The sequence below is a fragment of the Ammospiza caudacuta genome, chromosome 17, assembly GCF_027887145.1.
Source record: "Ammospiza caudacuta isolate bAmmCau1 chromosome 17, bAmmCau1.pri, whole genome shotgun sequence".
NCBI lineage: Eukaryota > Metazoa > Chordata > Aves > Passeriformes > Passerellidae > Ammospiza > Ammospiza caudacuta.
Window position 1 is genome coordinate 13,115,504 of NC_080609.1, and position 18,037 is coordinate 13,133,540.

The 18,037-nt window shown below is 48.3% G+C and overlaps 1 protein-coding gene across 1 annotated transcript; it reads left to right on the forward strand.

Annotated features, from left to right (window-relative positions):
• The first annotated feature begins 9,358 nt into the window (after positions 1–9,358).
• CHST12 (carbohydrate sulfotransferase 12) lies at positions 9,359–17,426 on the forward strand. Its single transcript, XM_058816148.1, has 2 exons — positions 9,359–9,404; positions 15,714–17,426. The coding sequence occupies exon 2, from the start codon at positions 15,808–15,810 to the stop codon at positions 17,056–17,058; it is 1,251 nt and encodes a 416-aa protein (XP_058672131.1). The 5' UTR covers positions 9,359–9,404; positions 15,714–15,807; the 3' UTR covers positions 17,059–17,426.
• Positions 17,427–18,037: the final 611 nt, after the last annotated feature.

Genomic DNA, 18,037 nt, shown 5'->3' on the forward strand with positions numbered 1-18,037 from the left:
TGAGAAAATCACAGGGAATGTAATTAGGTATAGATCATTCGGACAGCTGTTGTGCCTGACCAAAAGTTTGTGCTTTTTTGACTGAATTAGGAGAAAGGAATATATGTCCACAACCAAGAGCCTGGTAGGAGTAATTTCTGGCTTCAGTGCAACCATTTTTGCATAATGTCCAACAGGTAAAGTAGTCCCTGTAGCTGTTCTGCTCCAGAGGAATAAAATACAGCTGTGCAAAGCACAGCTAAAATATAGAGCCAATTAAGTGCTCACTGTGAGGACAAGGGTGGAGAGTTAAAATACCATTCTCACTGGGAAGTGTGGACCTCACTTAAATGCTAACAGTGAAGCTGCCATGTTAGAAAAGTCACTTAATTGAGGTAGAATTCAGAAGAGACAAATCTTCCCATTAACCAGGAGGAGGTGATAAGGGCATCTGTGCCATGCTGGAGGCTGATTTAGAGAGAACAAATATAGCTGTAGAAAGCATTGATAGACTACAGCTTTAGCTCTGAACACCTAGGTGGGCAGTAACCTACCTGTCTGCCCAGCTGCCAGTCCTCTTGTCACCCTTTTTGGATGGCACACACTGTCTCTCTCCTCAGGCAGTGTCACTGTGGGCTGAGACACTGAAGTAACTGGAGGAAATTATGGAGTGAAGGACAAAATAGGAAGCCAAGCATAATTTTTTGAGGAAATTTGCTCACATGGCAGTTGGGCTTTGCTGCTGTGTCTTGAACAGGAACAGCAAAGACCTTTACACTTTGCCTCTTAGAGGATTAAGGAAGGAGCTTCTATAGGGTTAAAGAAATTGTGTAGATGTGGGTCATACATCTCTAAGCTCACAGGTGACCAGTGAGTTTTTAAATTAATTTAATGCCTTTGAATGTTTCATCCCTTCTCTAAGATTTGGCTGAAATTGGACAATAAATTTCTGGGGCAGGAGGAAGGAGTACTGAGAGTGAATGTGTGCTGTCATAAGCTGTCTGTCCCTTAGGAAATCAGAAAGGCTGCAGACACGCTCTTTGCCACGCTGGTTATTTCATGGATACTTTACAAGCCCATTTCTGAACCTTGCCTCAAGCCTTGGTGCTGAGCTCTCACTGCTGCTCATGACAGATGTGTTTTGTAGAGGATAGAGGGAAGGAGGAGACATGGAGGGAAAGGCAGGTTCCTTTTGTGAACAGAATTGGGATGCTGCCAGTGCATTTGTGTAAATTGCAATTTTCTTGCAAAAATTCTTCTTTTGTAGTAAGTTAATTACTTATTGATTCTACTGTTGATGGAGAGAGGGCCTAATGAATGGTCTTTTAGCAGCACTTCCTTCACTCCTAATTGGGATTCTCCACCAGAATCTCAATGAACTGCAGGGTACCCAGCCACAGTGGTTGCCCCTGAACAATAAAACCCTGTCACATCCACATTAACCACATCAACATTGCATCTCTCCAGGACCCCTTAGGGGACAACAGCAGGACTGTTGTGATTGCACACATCAGCCCAGCCAGTGCCTCCTCCCAAGAATCTCAAATGACCTTGATCTCTGCCTATTGAGCAAAACCAGCAAGACACAGGTACCAGAACAAACAATTCCCAAGAAGGTAAATTTCAGAGATTTATTGAGGGTGCTGAGGCCCTGGCACAGGTTGCCCTGAGAAGCTGTGGCTGCCCCATCCCTGGAAATGTTCAAGGCCAGGCTGGACAGAGCTGGGAACAACCTGGGATAGTGGAAGGTATCCCTGTCCATGGCAGGTGTGAAATGAGAGGATAACCATCCCAAAACCATTTTATGATTCTATGACTAAAAGCTTGTAAGTGGAAATAGAAGATGCAGTGGATGAAGAAAGAACAAACTTCAGGAGTGGGCAGTGCATGTTGGTATAGAGGTGTGAGTGAGAGAAGAAATGCAAATGGAAAGCAAATTGTGTGAGTTGCAGGTGAGAAGGGAAATATGAAGGTGAAAAAATGGGGCAGAATAATGGAAAGGCAGAAGAGGATGTGCAAGGTATGGATGTGGGAAGGTCTAGTGGCTGAAGGAGAGGGCTGAGAACCAGGAGAAGGAGAAAAGTGCAGTCAGCTCCAACCTCGAGGTTCTGCAATGTACAGCCAGGAGCTAAAACAGCTCTGGGGTTTCTGGAGGGAAGAAAGAGGGAGAGGGGCTGTGTGAGGGGGTTGTGGTGGTGCCTGCTGGGTCTCTCGTGGCTCAGGAATGCTTGTAGAGGAGCAGGTGGGAAGCACATTCCGATGGGCAGTGGAGGCGGGCAGGGGAGCTGAAGTTGTTTCTCTGCATGAGCCTTTCCGATGTACTGTGTGACTCTGGGTATTGCCCTTCTCAGCATCTTCCTCAGCCTTAAAATGTGCTAAATTTCACAAAGCTGCCCTTGAAAAGAGATTTGACATCAAATGGCGGCATTTGCTGTGGGGAGTCCTGTGTCTCACAGAGAGGTGACCGAGTTTGTAGCCTGTGTCACCGCAGGCTCTGAGGCAGAGTCAGGACACCGAGCTCTGCTCTATGGGCCATTGAATGTAATTTTAAAAAAGAAAAAATAGAGACTCAGGCAGGGTGAAGATTTTAAAATACTGATTGTTCTGCCCCAGGGATTGTTCCTTTTGTCAGTAAATCTGGCAAGAAATGAAATAAAAATAGTCAAGTTCTCTAACAGACTATACATGAGATATAATAGGCCTCTGCTACCAACAGCCAAGGTTATTTCCAGATTACAAGCACAGAAAACAGATACCTTTTTCCTTTTGGTGTGTGCAAAGGCAGAAGAGATCTCCCTGCAATGCAGTTCCCCCTTTATATTCACAAAAGCATAGCAATGAGCCTTAGGTATTGCTAATAATGTAATCATAAAGCTGTATCAGATTTCTTCAGCACATTATGAACTTGACAAGACTGCAGAAAGAAGCAGAATCCTATAAAGGAATGTCTTGTAACATCTGGCCTGGTCCCAGAGTAGTTTTGGGGGGACATCACAGAATTTTACCTGGCCCAATATCAGATCAGAAATGTCTTCTCCTGCAGCAGAGAGGCGCCAAGGGCCTGAGGCACACGGCAGCCAAGTAATGAACACCTGGGGGGCACAGCTGATAGATGGAGGCTTTCAGAGAGCAAATGGAGATGTGTCACAGCCTGATGGAGCTGGAAAACCAACACTGAGCTGCATTGGACACCTGCAGGCACCTCCCAGCAACTGCTCAGTGAGAATCTCCTTAGCTTCCAGCATGATGAATACTTGGACTTCCAAACTCACCAGGAGGAGCTACAGTTCCATAAGGCAACCAGCACACAGAGCATCAAATTTAGGCTCGAGACTAAAGTATAAACGGGACACATCTCATCTCTTTTGGTCCAAATTCTGAACTTGTGTTTTAAGGGAAAAACTGGGTGAAGCACAGACTGGATCGGTCCTTCCCTGCTCCAGTCACTCAGTGCTTGTGAAGTGGTTTCCATTTGGATGCAGAGCCTCTAGGCATGATTCCATGCCAGGAAATGCAGCAGCATCCTATTCTTCTGGATAAATTTATAAGTAGGCATCAGTTCCCTATCACTAGTCACCCACCTAATGCCTCTGTAAATATTATAGAATCATAGAATGGTTTGGGTTGGAAGACCACCTCATTCCAATACCCCTGCTAAGGGCAGGGACACCTTCCACTGCACCAGGTTGCTCTAAGCCTCATCCAGCTTGGCCTTGAACACTTCCAGGGATGGGACATTCACAGGTTCTCTGAGCAACCCTCACCACCCTCCCAGTAAGGAATTTCTTCCTAACATCTGATCTAACCCTGCCTCTGTCAGTTTGAAACCATTTCCCCTTGTCCTGCCACTATATGTCCTTGTAAAAAATTTCTTTCCATCTTTCTTGTAGACTCCCTTTGTGTACTGGTCATTTACGGTTAAAACAATCTTGAGGACATGAAAGATATCAAAAGATATTCAAAAAGCTCCTGTAAACAGGCAGTAATTTGTGTTGGGGCGTTCTTTCCACAGAAAAATCACATAGGAGGCAAAGGGAGGAAGGTAATTGTGTTCTTTTGCGTGGTTTGTGCAGCTTCAGAGCAGCCTGGACTAATTAATTCTGCTGTTGTCATGGAAGAAGAGGCTGGACAGACACAATGAAAGGCTATGCATCACTAGAGCTATGTCACTGTGTCTCAGAAGTTCCTTTCTTCTTTTTTTTTTTTTTTCCTGGCAGCTGGAAACCAGAGAAGGCTCAGGGTGCATGCAGGGATGATATGCTATGAAAGGAGGAGAAAGGAAGAAATACAGAGGAGGAAGACAGGGATGTCATGGATTCATGGATTCACAGGACCCTCAGGAAGCAGCAAGAGAAGAGATCAACCTGCTGCTGGTAGAACAGCACAGGACAGGCATGAATGATTCCCTGGGGGGTGAAATTTGACATTCCCTCCACCACCCTTGAGTTAGACAAGTCTTTCTTATTATTAGACTTGTTCGCTAGGGCATGGAGACCTAGCACCTCCCAGGTAAGTCCACAAAGCTGGGAGATACCAAACTGGGAGGACCCCTGGAAAGTGAAATCCCTTAAAAAAGTTTCCTGGTATATTGCTCTTGCAAAGCAGCTCTGTTTTAGCAGGAGCCTTCTCTGCAGGGAGAGCTACGGGACATGTTTCAATTTGCTCTGTTGCCAGGTTTTAAAACCAAATAAAGTAGCCAAGATAGTGAGGATCAGAGGACAAAAATGAATTGGAGGTATTCCTTGCTGTGTTCTTTATCACCAGGTTTACCAGCTTTCTTGCTTTCCCCACAGCTTGACAGCTCTCAGCTAGACATGTTCCATCTCTGCCTGTCGATAAGGGGTCTGTGCTTTCATCTGTTAACCTCTTGGCATATTCTGTTCACAGTGGCAGTTACAGATCATCTAAAATGACACTCTGTAGGAAGTGTGGTCTCTGGATACCCATCTCTGCCCAACTTTCTCTGGTTTGCCAGAAACCTCAGTTCAGCAGGTCAGTACGGCAGGAACTGAATTCAAGGCACATTTGTTGTGGAAAGCATCCTGCTCTTGTGATGGCAGAACATGCAGAGCAGGTAAACCCAGTGTATGTGAGATTTTCCATGGGGAAAAGCCTCCTGTAGACTTTGCTGCTGTTCTACTGAGTCCAGAGACCTTGGAGGAAATTGCTAAAGAACAAAAGAACCAAACTTTCACAGGGTGGGAACACAAGCTTATCTTAGAGGTTTTTTTCTAAAAGGGATGAGCTGAGCAAAAGGCACAGATCCAGGGGAGCAAGTGGTTTTTAAATAGAGTAAGAGAAACATAGTACAAATTGCATGAGGAAATAAGTTAAATATCTTTATTCTTCTACAATGCCCCTGACCTCCTGCCTAAAGAGCAAGCTGAGCTGGTCAGGTGGGAAGGGCAGGGAATATTTTTGGTGCAATGTGGAAAACAGTCAGAGGTCAGAGACAACACCACTGGGTTTAACTCATATTGATGTTTTTCAGATCTTGAAAGATAAGCCCTGGAGTCCCTCAAGCCCCAGTACAAAGTCTGTGAGAGCCCCCTGCACCAAGCCACCCTCTTCCATCCATCCAAAGCTGCAAGCAACAGATCCATTGTCACCAAGGCCAGGGCTCTTGTCAGCCACCATTCAGGTAGGGGGCAAAGAGATTTCTCTGTGCCTGACATCACATCTCACAGATGGGAACATTCTGCATCAGCTCTGCTGGAGAAGATGGATTGTCATGTGACAAAAAAGTCAGGCTAAATGCTAACAATCAGAACTATCAGTAAGATAATAATATTTTTTCCATGGTGTAAGTAGCTTTTGTTGGGTAAGAAAGCACATCCTTTGTAGACAACTGCCTCAGCTATGCCACTGTAACCTATGGGGAAGCATTAATGTTCAGTTGGGTTCATGTGCAGCAAGTTGTTGATTTCAGTTTAGTCTTTGTTTCATATCCCAGCTAAGCCTCAGAAGGACACCATGATAGGCTGCACTGACCATCTGCCAGCTTGAGTTGCTTTGCTTGTGCAGACACACAATACCAGGAGGAGTTAAGGGGAACTGGACACCCCAATCCTATTGAAATGTTGCCAGAATCCTTCACAGTTCTGGGAAGGAGTGTTTACTGATCCTCATAAGTTTTTCTTAATTTTTTTTTTAACTGAAGAATGGCTAATTTTTGATTTACAGTGCACTAATTTATTTTGGCTAGATATTAGCAACTTGTACATTGCAAAATACTTTTAATCTGTGTTCTGTTTCTACTGTTTATAACAAATCTTTCTCTGCTTCCAACGGAGGGGACTCCACTCAAGGTACTGCCAAAAGGCAAAGCTCCTGCAAGCACCACCCAGCACAGCAATGCTGGTCACATCAAAGGACAGGAGCTACAGAAACAAGTGAGTGCATGAAATATCAGATTGGCTGACACCGGAGGAACTGTGGCACTCTTCAGCACTTGCTCTGGTGCAATCTGAACTAAAAGAGCTGTAAATGCAACACAAATGGTCCAGTTGTGAAAGCAGTCACATGGGTAGAGGTTTTATAGCCAAGTTTTAAGCCTTTTTTCTTTGCAACAGATGACATGGGCAATGTTCCAGAAGGAGTTACACTCCATCTCCCTTTAGGCAAAAATAACCTCTTAGGAAGAGAAAATAACATTTTCAGAGGTGCTCATAACCCCACTCTAATCCATATGTGAAGTACAGAATTTTATCTGAGTTAGCCACCTGCCAACATACTGCTTCCACTGAAGGTGTCAGCTTGGGATCTTCCAGTTATGTGCAGATTCTTGGCTTTTGCCAAACTCATCCCTCCACAGCCTGTAGCAAACTGTCTCTTCCCCATTTTGACTGGCAAAGAGAGTCAAATGAAGGTGTGAGAAATTTGTCAGAGTTCTTCCTCTTCCCTCTCTTGCAGGGCCTGCAGATGGTGCCAGCGGTTGGCAAAAGCCACAGCCTGGGGAGCCAGCCCAGGGCTGAACAGAAGTCACCCGTGAACAGGACTCTCTTTGGCCCAAATGGACTGCAATTTCAAGATTGCTGGAAGTTGAGGATGCAGATTCAAAAGTGCCTTAAAATGTATTTAAGCTTCTCATGCTGCTGAAGAGCAGAGGGAAGGTGAGCAGGGAGGAGAGAAGCTTATACACTGTAGATTTCCTGTTCTATATCCCTACTTCAAATCTTTGTTCTGTCCTGTGTGCTCTAGCTGTTAGCTTCAGTCTAAAACAAGCAGGGTGTTAACAGAGTCCAGGAGAAGAGGAAATCCTCCTTTTCCCAGCAGTGTCCATCTCCCAGAAGATGTCAGCATGGAGCCCAAGCCACTGTTTTTTCCCAGGGCAAAAGTGTGGATGCCACCCATGCATCCAAAAGGCTCCCTGACTATTAAAACCAAATGTAAATGCCTGAGACACAGTTTCCCTGTTCTTTCCCTGTGTGCTGCTGTGAAGCTGGGAGGTGTACTGCACGTCTGGAATGCTGTTTGGGTGAGCAGATGTTTGGCTGCGAGAGCAGCCAGAGATTGCTCTTAGCTCTCTCCTGTCTACAGAGTATTTCAGATCTCACTGCAGGCAGAGAGGCAGCAGTGGTGGTAGGTGAAGACCCTGATAAGAATTACTGGCCTGGAGGGAAACTGCGGGAATGTGGTTTCCTTTTTGGAACAAACATCTTCAGCTGGCAGCCTTCTCCATTAAGAGTCTTTTAAAACATGCTGCAAATAAAATGGTTCTGATAATTGCATGGAATAGTGACTCCTTGCCCCAAGCAGAAGTGGCTTCCCTCCTCTAAGGTGACAGTCTCAGGTAGGTTTGGGCATTTATTTCAAATGGATGGAGAATCTATTTTACAGCTGCAGCACTTGCAAAGGATTCTCCTGTGTGCTGTTTCTCACTGGGTGACACTGTACACGCTCCTATTTCTCTGTGCCTCTTGCTCTGCTGTTGGGAAGATGAGGGATAATTCACTCCAGGGATGAGGAAGCTTAATTACTTGTCTCTATTAATGCCTTAAACCCCTGAAGTGGGGATGCAATCAATGCAAGGGTGCGAGCGGGTGTAGCAAGCAGCCAATTTTCCTTGCGAAACAGAAAGCAGCAGGAAAAACCGTGACAGGGAAGTGGAAGGTCAGTAACACTTGTCTCTAGAGCTGACTTTTTGAGATAAACAAAGAAATAAAGATAAAAATAAAGATAAAATAAGCACAGACTGTATGTAAGACAAATCTGTGCCAGCAAGTCCTGAGCCAGGATTGATTTACAAGACCTCACATGACCTGCAAACAGTGCAGGACCAAAAATGAGGGAAAATGAAGCTTTCCAATCATATACATCTCTGCTAAATACCTTTGGGCTGAATCACCATGAAAAAGTTGCAGTGTTTGGTGTCATTTCAAGTGAGCTGAATTGAGATGAGCACCTCAGTCTGAGGCTGCATCTCCAAAGGGAAAGTTTGTGTGACAAAGAGTTTGATAATTTTCCATGACTGCTGTGAAGAGTACAGAGCCATGGGATGTGCGAACTTCCCTGTATGAAAAATCTACATTTTAAGTCTTAATTTATGTAAAAGCTGGGGCTTGAAATCTTGGAGGTGGGATTGTAAATTATCACTTGTATGTTTGATTATTGCTGGATGTGAGGCTGCAGCCCGTGTCTTGTGCAAAGCGGAACTTTTCAGTGCTGGGCTAATTTTTTTTTTATTCCATTCTTACCAATCACAAACAACTAGAGAAGCAAAAGGAGCTTAAACTGTGCTGGGATTTCTCAGCAGCATTTTCTAGCCTTACTGTGTCCAGTTATTTAAACTTTGCTCCTTATAATGACTGCTGGCCACCCAAGCTTCAGGGACATTAAATACCCACACAGCGTCATGGTGTGGTAACCTGCAATTAATTTAAAAGTGAGCTTTACGTTAAATTTTTACAAAATCACAGAATTTTCAGGGTTGGGAGGGCTCTCTGAAGATCACCTATTCAAACTCCTTGCCACAGAGGAGTCACCTAAAGCAAGCGACAGAGGAACGTGTGCAGGTGGGTGTGGGATATCTCCACAGAGGGAGACCCGCACCCTCTCTGGCCACCCTATTCCAGTGCTCTGCCCCCCTCCATGGCAGGCAGCCCTTCTACATGTTGAGGTGAATGGTGTGGTTTATTTTATGGCCGTTTCGCCTCACGCTGGGAGGGTGTGAGGGCTCAGGAGCCGCCCCACAGCCGCCAGCCCGGCGCTCCCTCAGGCGAGGGCGGGCGCGCGGCCGGGGCCGCCCCTGGCGGGCGGAGCGGCGCCTGCGCGGCCCCGCGGGGACCCCCGCGCGCGGCGTCTCGCGAGAGGCGGCGCCGGGAGCGCGGCGGGAGGAGGGGGAGGAGGAGGAGGAGGAGGAGAAGAAGGAGAAGAAGGAGAAGAAGGAGAAGAAGAAGGCGAAGGCTGCGGTGCCCGGGCGGGAGGTGAGCGCGGGGCCGGGCAGGGCTCGGGGGTTGTCCGAGAGGCCGGGCGGGGCTCGCTGAGGTGGTGCCGCCCCGGGGCCGGACCAGCTCCCGGTTATGAGCGCGGCGTGCCCCCGCCTGTCCCTCCGCTCTCCCCGGTGCCAGGTAGGGCTCGGTCCGGCGGGACGCGGGGCTGGGCTGCGGGGGCTCTGCGGGGCAGATCCCGTTCTCCGCACACGCGGCACCTTCCCGGCTGGACGCTCCCCAGGGAGCTGGGGGGGGTTTAGCCCGGATTAAAGGAGGAGCGGGGGGATCACATCGTTTATGTACGGCCACCGGGGAGGAGGTTGTAGACAGGTGGGTGTCGGTCTTTTCTTCCAAATATCAAAAGGCCAGGAGAAGAGGAAACAGCCTGGAGCTGACCCAGGCAACGAGCTGCCCGGAGAGGTGGTGGTGGTGGCACCGTCCCTGGAGGTGGATGTAGATGTGGCACTTGGGGTCACGGTTTGACAGCGTTAGATTGATGATCGTGGGACTCGATCCTCGAGATCTTTTCCAACCTTAATGATTCTATGAGTCCCTCCAGCCCCGGTGCTGGGCCTGAGGCTGGTGCAGCCGTGCCGGCTGCTCTGCAGCCCCTGCCGGGCTGGGCAGCGGGAGCGATGCCGGGATGCAGCCGGCACTGCCCGGCTTCCAGCGCTGCTCCCCGAGCATCCGGCCCTGAACGCTCTTCTTCCGCCTGAACTTCACTGCAGAGCTCAAAACTGCCGGAACCAGGTGTTTGCAAGGTGATTACAGCAAGTGGTGGCTCTCAGGGGTGACACACAACAGATGTCCCCGGGTGTTGTTGGCCCGGGCTGCAGCATCGGGGCTGCCTGAGGTGCGATTGTGAAGCTAGGGATGGTGCGTGTGCTGGAAGTTTGTGATAAAAGTAATGGATGAACAGTATGTCCTTTGTTTTGGGAGTTTCTTCCTGAAATTCAGGAAATTGTGACAAATTGTGATATTAAAAAAGAGGTGACAAATGCTGCCGAGCCTGTAAATTTGGGCTTTGTGGCAGCAGTGGTGGGCAAGGTGCTGGCAAACTCTAGATTAGGATGGTCTTCTGCTGGTCTCTAACATATATGGGCTAAGTTGTGGTACAACATGCAAAGCAGATCCATTTTTTTGCTTATGGTGTACATTTATACTAATGTAAGTATTGGTGTCATTTGATGAGGTAAAACTTGCTTGCTCTGCAAAGGGTACAAGACTTTTGGGAAGCTGGGCAGAAACAATGTGTTGAGTGATAGCCAAGTGCATGAAATTTGTTTATTGGTACAGACTGCTTTCACTGGTGGGTGCTTGTTCTCCTGCACCTTTAGGAGATTAAATTAGATTCCACTTTTCTAGAGGATGCTGATTCCCTAAGCATAAGTGGTGTGTACCATGATATATAAGTGTAGAAGGCTGCAGGAGTCCAGTGATCCCTGGTGAAGTGCCCCAAAGGAAGGTATCCATTTGAATTTGGTGAGGGTTTGATGTGTTTTTAAAAGTTCTTACTGCACTTCTTTCTGTCTTCCTAAGCAGGCGAAATCCAAGTAAGTTGCCAGAAATCCTGTATCTTTTCACGTTAGATCAAGTGAGCACTGGAGGAGTTGAGATAGTTCCTACTGCTGGGGAAACCCAAAGCAAGAAGAGAGGGGATCTGCACCCAAGCCTTTGGAAGGCACATTTCTTTCAAAACCACTGCTGTTCATAGAGAGGGTTTATTGTCCCCTGTGTCTGGCACATGCCTTTCTGTAAGCTGCTTTATTTTCTGCTCCTGTAAGTGAGCTGGAGTTACTTTTGCAGAGAGGCTGGAAGAGAATGTAGTTGTTCCATAAAGCCAAGAGGAGAGGAATAAAGAGACACAAATTACTTTAGCTCTTATCTATCTTAAGAATAAACAGTTACAATTGGGCTGTGAAGTGGAAATAAAGTTTCCAAACCCCCGAGGAGTTGCATCTGCAATGGCTTTTGCAATAAGATGCTGGGGACATCCCCTTTTTCTGGTGTTAAATGAATTTGAGAGGTGGTTGTTTGACACAGCAGGGGTTTGACCTGTCATGGTATGAGTGACCTCAGACCATGGCGTCTTTCCCAGGCCTGGCATGGGGAGCAAAGCTCTTGGTTCACACCCAGGCCAGGTTCAGGTTGGAGATGGTCACGGGATGGCTGCTCAGGGGACTCTGTAGGGTGATTATAGCACTTGGTCCACTCTCCAGTTTGCCAGCACCGTGTCACAGAGGCAGCTTTGTTTGGATCCTGGTGCATGTTCCTGTTGGCTGGTGACTTTGGGTTGAACTTGAATGTAAATTCTTGGCTCTTTCTGGAAGCTTTCCCTTTTGATTCTTGCAAGGGGAAGACAGAGGCACGTTCCCTCTAATGTGCACAGAGAGCTCTAATTTGTGCTTTCAGTCTGGCATCCTTTATGAAGTGCTCAGGAAGGGGATGGCTCATAATCAATAGAGCAACTCTTGTTTTCTGCAGTGCTTTCTTTCTGAGGGGGCATTAAGCTGTCTTACTGCTCTTTTCCAGGGCTCCTCTCTGGCACTGGCAGAGTTAATAGAAGTGGAGTCTTTCTGATTTTATGCTGCTTGCTGCTGTGTGTGTGTGTGTCTTGGAAAAGCCAAACTCTCTGGCAGGCCTGTGTGCAGTGTCCTGGAAAGCAGGCTGGAGCCCTTGGGGTGCACTTGGTGAAGCTGTATTGTGGGGTGGCTTTGGTGAAGATCCCTCTTTTCCTTTGCCCCAGGAATGTGGGTGCCACACACAGTGTCCAGCCTGCTCCTGTCGCTGCTGCCAGCAGGGTGATGTGTCCCTGCCTGGCTGGGACAGCTCTGCTGGGAGGCTGCAGTGCTGCCCAGGGCTGTGGGAGCTGCTGAGCTGGGCACAGCAGGAGAGGATGCTCCATGCAGCTTTCCAGGCTCGCTGCATTCCAGGCAGCCCAGAGGGCTCGAGCGGCGCTGGAAGCGCAGCGTGCTGGGATTCTGTGCGCAGTGGGCACCCTATTCATCCAGAGTGGGAAGCAGTCCCTGCCCTGAGCAGCTAAATGGGATCAAAAGCAAGAACAGACTTGGGCAAAACTCAAACCCAGGAGTGTGCCAAGCAGGAGGCTTGGCAGTGTCCCTCTATTATCTTCTGCTGCTGGACTCAGATGCTTGGTCTGAAGTGCTGACGCACATATGTAATTTGCCCCTTCTTTAGCTCTCTGCTGATCTCTCTGAGTATTTCTTCTCAGATCTGCTCCATCCTCAATCTTGACTAGCTAAATAAGGAGAATTACTGCTGAGTAATACCTGCTTCTTGCTCTGCAGAGTGTAAAACGTTATGTCTGCAGTTCCTCCAGATCCCCTTCACAGGCAGAATAAAAACCTGGCTTCAGGAGAGGGCACTTTTTGGTGTGGCAGTGCAAAGCCTGTGTTAGGCTACAGCTCTGCTGAATTTCTGTCTGTCCCTACTTCCAAATTGTAAATAAATACACCAGGGTGGAGAAACCATAAGCCTTCAGATATGTGTTTTGTGTCCTGGGACAAGTTGACCTAATACTTTGACACGTAACAGTGTCTAGTATTGTTCCTCTTTGTTACTAAATTCTTGTCTAATGTTTGAAACCTGGACTTTGGTTGTTAAAACCCGTCACTCCTGAGACACAAGCGCAACCATGCAAGGGACTTTTTACCAAGTCATTCACTGCAAGGCTGCAGTGAACTTCAGAGGTACTGAGCACCTTTTCCCTGGGAATGACAGAGCTCAGCACTTCTGCGAATCTGGATTTGAGTTCTTCTGCATCTCTGTGTAGGGTGGGGTTGATGTTGTTTAAGGGTGGTGTGAATTGGCTGGGGAGCAACTTCTGCGTTTTGGGAAGAAGAGACACCCAGCCTTCATTTTAACAAAACTTTTCAGGGCAGCTTGCCCTGAAGTGGCTTTGTTTTCAAAGCTGGTGTTCTCAGGGTTTGTGCTGAAGTCATTGGAAATATTTAGGATGTCTGTGGAAAGGACAGCTCTTGTTTTTTATCTGTAGGTGCTGCTCTGTGTTTATAATCAGAGCTTGGACTATGCTTGGAGGGGTGGAGAACATTGCAGTAACTACTTGTACCTCACTTTTGCTGTGCTGTTCTTCCCTGGCTGTAGGCACTGGCTCCTTGCTGGCTTGGGGAGAGCTCAGGGCTGGTTTGCCAGCCTGCCTCTGCACAGAGCCTTGGACCAGAAAACATGCAGCAGGGCGGGGAGATGGGTGTTCCCTGAGGATCTTGTGGGAAGAAAGAGGCTGGGAGTCATGGAAAGCAGACAACAGTGAAAAGATGGGGCTGGTTAAAGCAAAAACTCAAACCTGCTGCACCCCTCAGAATGGATGATCTGAGCTGCCTCTTTATTTCTCACCTGTCTTTGGTGATCAAGAGTTGTTAGTGTTGAGTGTGACAGAAATATAAATTACATTAAAGCAGCAAAAGAGGTCCTGACTCAACAGTGTCTGGGCACAAACACAGATTTACCAGAGCACCCTTAATCTCAAAAATCATTCAGTTAAAGGTAATGTCTCCTTTAGATTTTTATTGATGTGTGGCTCTTATCGGGACTGTATCCCTTGGCAGGGGATTGTAGGAGAACTGTTTGTGTAATCTTTGTTCCTGGCAAAATGAAATAGCTACCAAGAGAGGTCATGGAGATAACACCTACTGGGTGCCTTCACACAGAGTAGATAAGATGGTGTGTTCAGGTCAGTGATGTTCTCTCAGCAGGGACTTGCTTTAGCCACTGAGCCAGTGGCACCTTCAGCCCTGTATTCATAACTCCAATAAGGAATTTGTTTTCAGTGATACCAAAAGCTGAAATCATGGATCTCCTGCATGGAGACTTCTTTCTTCTTATGTGCTAGACGGTATAAAAATCAAGGAGGTCTGAAAGGTAATTGGCTCTGCATACTTTCTGTATATGTATTTTAATACTCTCCAACTTGCCTCAGTAAGCTCTAGGCCTGAAATCATTACATTTTACTATTTTTTTTTTAAATTTAAACAAAACTTCTCTTGAAATAATTTAATTCCAGAAACTTAATATTGATAAAAAGCCATGACTGCTATGAAACTGATAAAATTGCGACACATTATAATGCCTGCTTTTGGCCTGCCAGCTCTTTTCCACGGAGTCTCTATGGGCTGTGCAGTGCGGGGATGCTGGGGTGGGGATCAATCCTGGCACAGCTGGGCACAGATCTGTGCCTTGTCCTGGACACTGCCCTGCTCAGAGCCTTCCTGCCCAGCAGTGAGGCCAACAGCCAGGGCAGGAGCAAGGGCACATTCGGACACACTTGCTCACACCTGGGCACGCTCACTCACACTCTTGCACACTCGGGCATGCTCGGACAATTTTGCTCACACTCGCGCACACTCTTGCACACTTTCTCACACTTGCGCACACTCGGGCACGCTCACACACGCTTGCTCACACTCTCACATGCTCAGGCATACTCGCGCACACTCAGGCACACTCTCGCACACCTGGGCACACTCACTCACACTCAGGCAGAGGGCAGGATGCAGAATTCAGGAGGACTGAGCTGCAAGAAGTGATGCCATCCTCAGACTCCAGGCTGCTGCTCCTGAATTGAGGAATTTGGTCCCAGCATCAGATTGAGCTGCTGCTGGTGGAGCCAGCAGGAGCAATGTCCATCCAGTCTCAGACCTCAGAGTGTGTGTCTCCTTGTGTGGCACAAAGCAGCACATGGGGGTGTCTCTGGCCACCTTCAGCCTCCACTGTGTAGTTTGTCCAGGTTTAGACTGGTTTAACCTTCAGCCTCCACTGTGTAGTGTGTCCAGGTTTTGTCAGGTCACCTGATCTGGCACAAAAGAGGCAACCAAATCCTGACCTTTAGGAAATTGGCCCACTCCCTTCCACCCTTTGCTGCCTGTCCCCCCACATATATCCAGATGCTCCCAGCAGAGTCCCAGCTTGGCCCCAGGCTGCTCTCTCACCTGCTGCTCCCACATTTTGTACTCATCAGGCAGCCTGTGTGCAGTTCAGCAGCAGCCAGTGACATCTTTGTACACACAGCACTGCCGAGCTGCTTTCTGATGCAGCAGAAGTCTGTAGACAGTGTACTGATAAAAGGGTTTCACCTGTTCCCAGTGAAGTGACAACTGACAGGCCATGTTCTGATGAGCCTCTTTCCAGCGGGGTGCTTCTCACAGCTCTCCCCATGTGGAAATGGGGATGGTCATACCCACAACAAGTTTTGACTGTGCCAGGTCATTCTCTCCAAACTAGAAGGATTTCTTAAGGATTAACTTTTCTTTCCTCATACCTTTCCAGGCTCCTGCTCTGCAGCACCATGCTGGATCCCAAGCCTCACTCCACAAGCCAGAGGTGAGTCCAGGTGAAAGCCAGCTACCACAGTAGTGTCAGGATGACCAAAGCGCGGCTCCTCCGTCTGTCTGTGGTGCTGGTCTCCATCTTCATGATCCTCCTGATTATTGTGTACTGGGACAACGTGGGCACAGCTCACTTCTACCTGCACACATCCTTCTCCAGACCCCATTCCCCGGGAGCCATCGCAGCAGGTGAGGACTGGGAAACTTTGCCAGATGTAGATGAATTTTTGGCAAAGCTGCTGAGCTCGAGCCTGAAACAGAACAGCTCTATCGCCCGAAAGACAGAGCAGCTCCTCGTCCAGGGCTCCAACAAGCCTGTGGTGAGTAACTTGGAGGAGAATGTGCGGGGCTATGACTGGTCTACCCACAAGGACAGGAACAGCTTGGACCAAGAGAAGCTGCAGGTAGAGAGGCAGAGAACACTGCGTGAGTTTTGTGCCAATTCCAGCTTCACCTTCCCCACCAAGGAGCGCTCCTTCGATGACATTCCCAACTACGAGCTCAACCACCTGATTGTGGATGACCGCCACGGCGTCATCTACTGCTACGTGCCCAAGGTGGCCTGCACCAACTGGAAACGTGTGATGATCGTGCTGAGTGAGAGCCTGCTGGACCAGGGGGTGCCCTACAGGAACCCTCTGGATATCCCCCGCGAGCACGTCCACAACACCAGCACCCACCTGACCTTCAACAAGTTCTGGCGCCGCTACGGGAAGTTCTCGCGGCACCTGATGAAGATCAAGCTGAAGAAATACACCAAGTTCCTCTTCGTGCGAGACCCCTTCGTCCGCCTCATCTCCGCTTTCCGCAGCAAGTTCGAGCTGGAGAACGAGGACTTCTACCGGCGTTTCGCCATCCCCATGCTGAAGCTCTACTCCAACCACACCAACCTTCCCACCTCCGTCAGTGAGGCCTTCGGGGCGGGCCTCAAAGTCTCCTTTTCTGACTTCATCCAGTACTTACTGGATCCCAGGACAGAGAAGATGGCCCCCTTCAATGAGCACTGGAGGCAGGTTTACCGTCTGTGCCACCCGTGCCAGATAGACTATGATTTCATCGGGAAGCTGGAGACGCTGGATGAGGATGCTGCTTATTTACTGCAGCTCCTCAAAGTGGACAGGCTGCTTCGCTTCCCACCCAGCTACCGAAACAGGACTGCCAGCAGCTGGGAAGATAACTGGTTTGCCAAAATCCCACTGGCTTGGAGGCAGCAGCTCTACAAGCTTTATGAAGCAGATTTTGTACTCTTTGGCTACCCCAAGCCAGAAAACTTGCTTAAAGACTGAGAGTGATTGGGCAGTGGGTGTGGGAGGGAACATCTGAAATACCAAAAATGTTTCAATCCTCCTCGTTTTTGCTCTTAACTCCCTTCCCAATGCAAGTTGGTACAATGGAATATATTTTTTCTACTGCTTCCCCTTCCATTTTTACAATAATGCCAGAGTCCAGGGTATTACAGCCAGCTCTGCATATGCAAAAAATGCCATTTTTTTGGGTTATCATTTGTTTTCTGTTTTTTAAAATGCCCCCATACTTTGCAATGGGTTGCTGCCCTTGGTCACTCTGCCAATCATGTCCTTCAGTAGCTTTTTATTAATACTTTTTAAAAATTAATATATTTAAGATATTTAAAACAAAGCGTGTGTCATGGCAAAGGAAGGGAAGGAATAAAAAAAAAAAGTAAAAGAAAACCATAAGAAATTATGTACCTGCCTCTGTGTGTTATCTCAGGGCTGCTGTTTCGGAGGTCCAAGGTTTGCAGAGCACTTGGATGGGATGTTGGTGGTGGTGGCTGCTGGTCACTCCGAGATGGGCTTGAGGCAGTGGGATGGGTCAGTGCCTGACTCTGCCAAACAGGCCTGGAAGAACACTCTGAAGGATCTGACTCACACTGCTCACAGGTGTGGAGTGTGACACCAGGGTCACAGGAAGGAAATGGCATTGGGAGCAGTGACTGCAGGTCCTGTGGGGTGTTTTGGGGCATGCAGGTGGCCAACACAGCACCTCTGCACTGCCTGACCTTTTGGCCAAGCACTGTGGGGCTCTGCTGTCCACAAAGCTGAGCTTCAGCCCCTATACCTTGCTTGTGTGGAGCATTCCCATGCCTTGTCCCATTCCAGGAGGGTGGGGATGTTCCTAGGGGTTGTGGCCAGCCAGGATGGGCAGAGTGCTCCTGGATGGGTGAACTGGCCAGGCCCTGGTGCTCTGCTGCTCCGTGTCCCGCTCACTGCTGCAGGCAGTGCAGGTCCCTTGAGATCTGTGCTG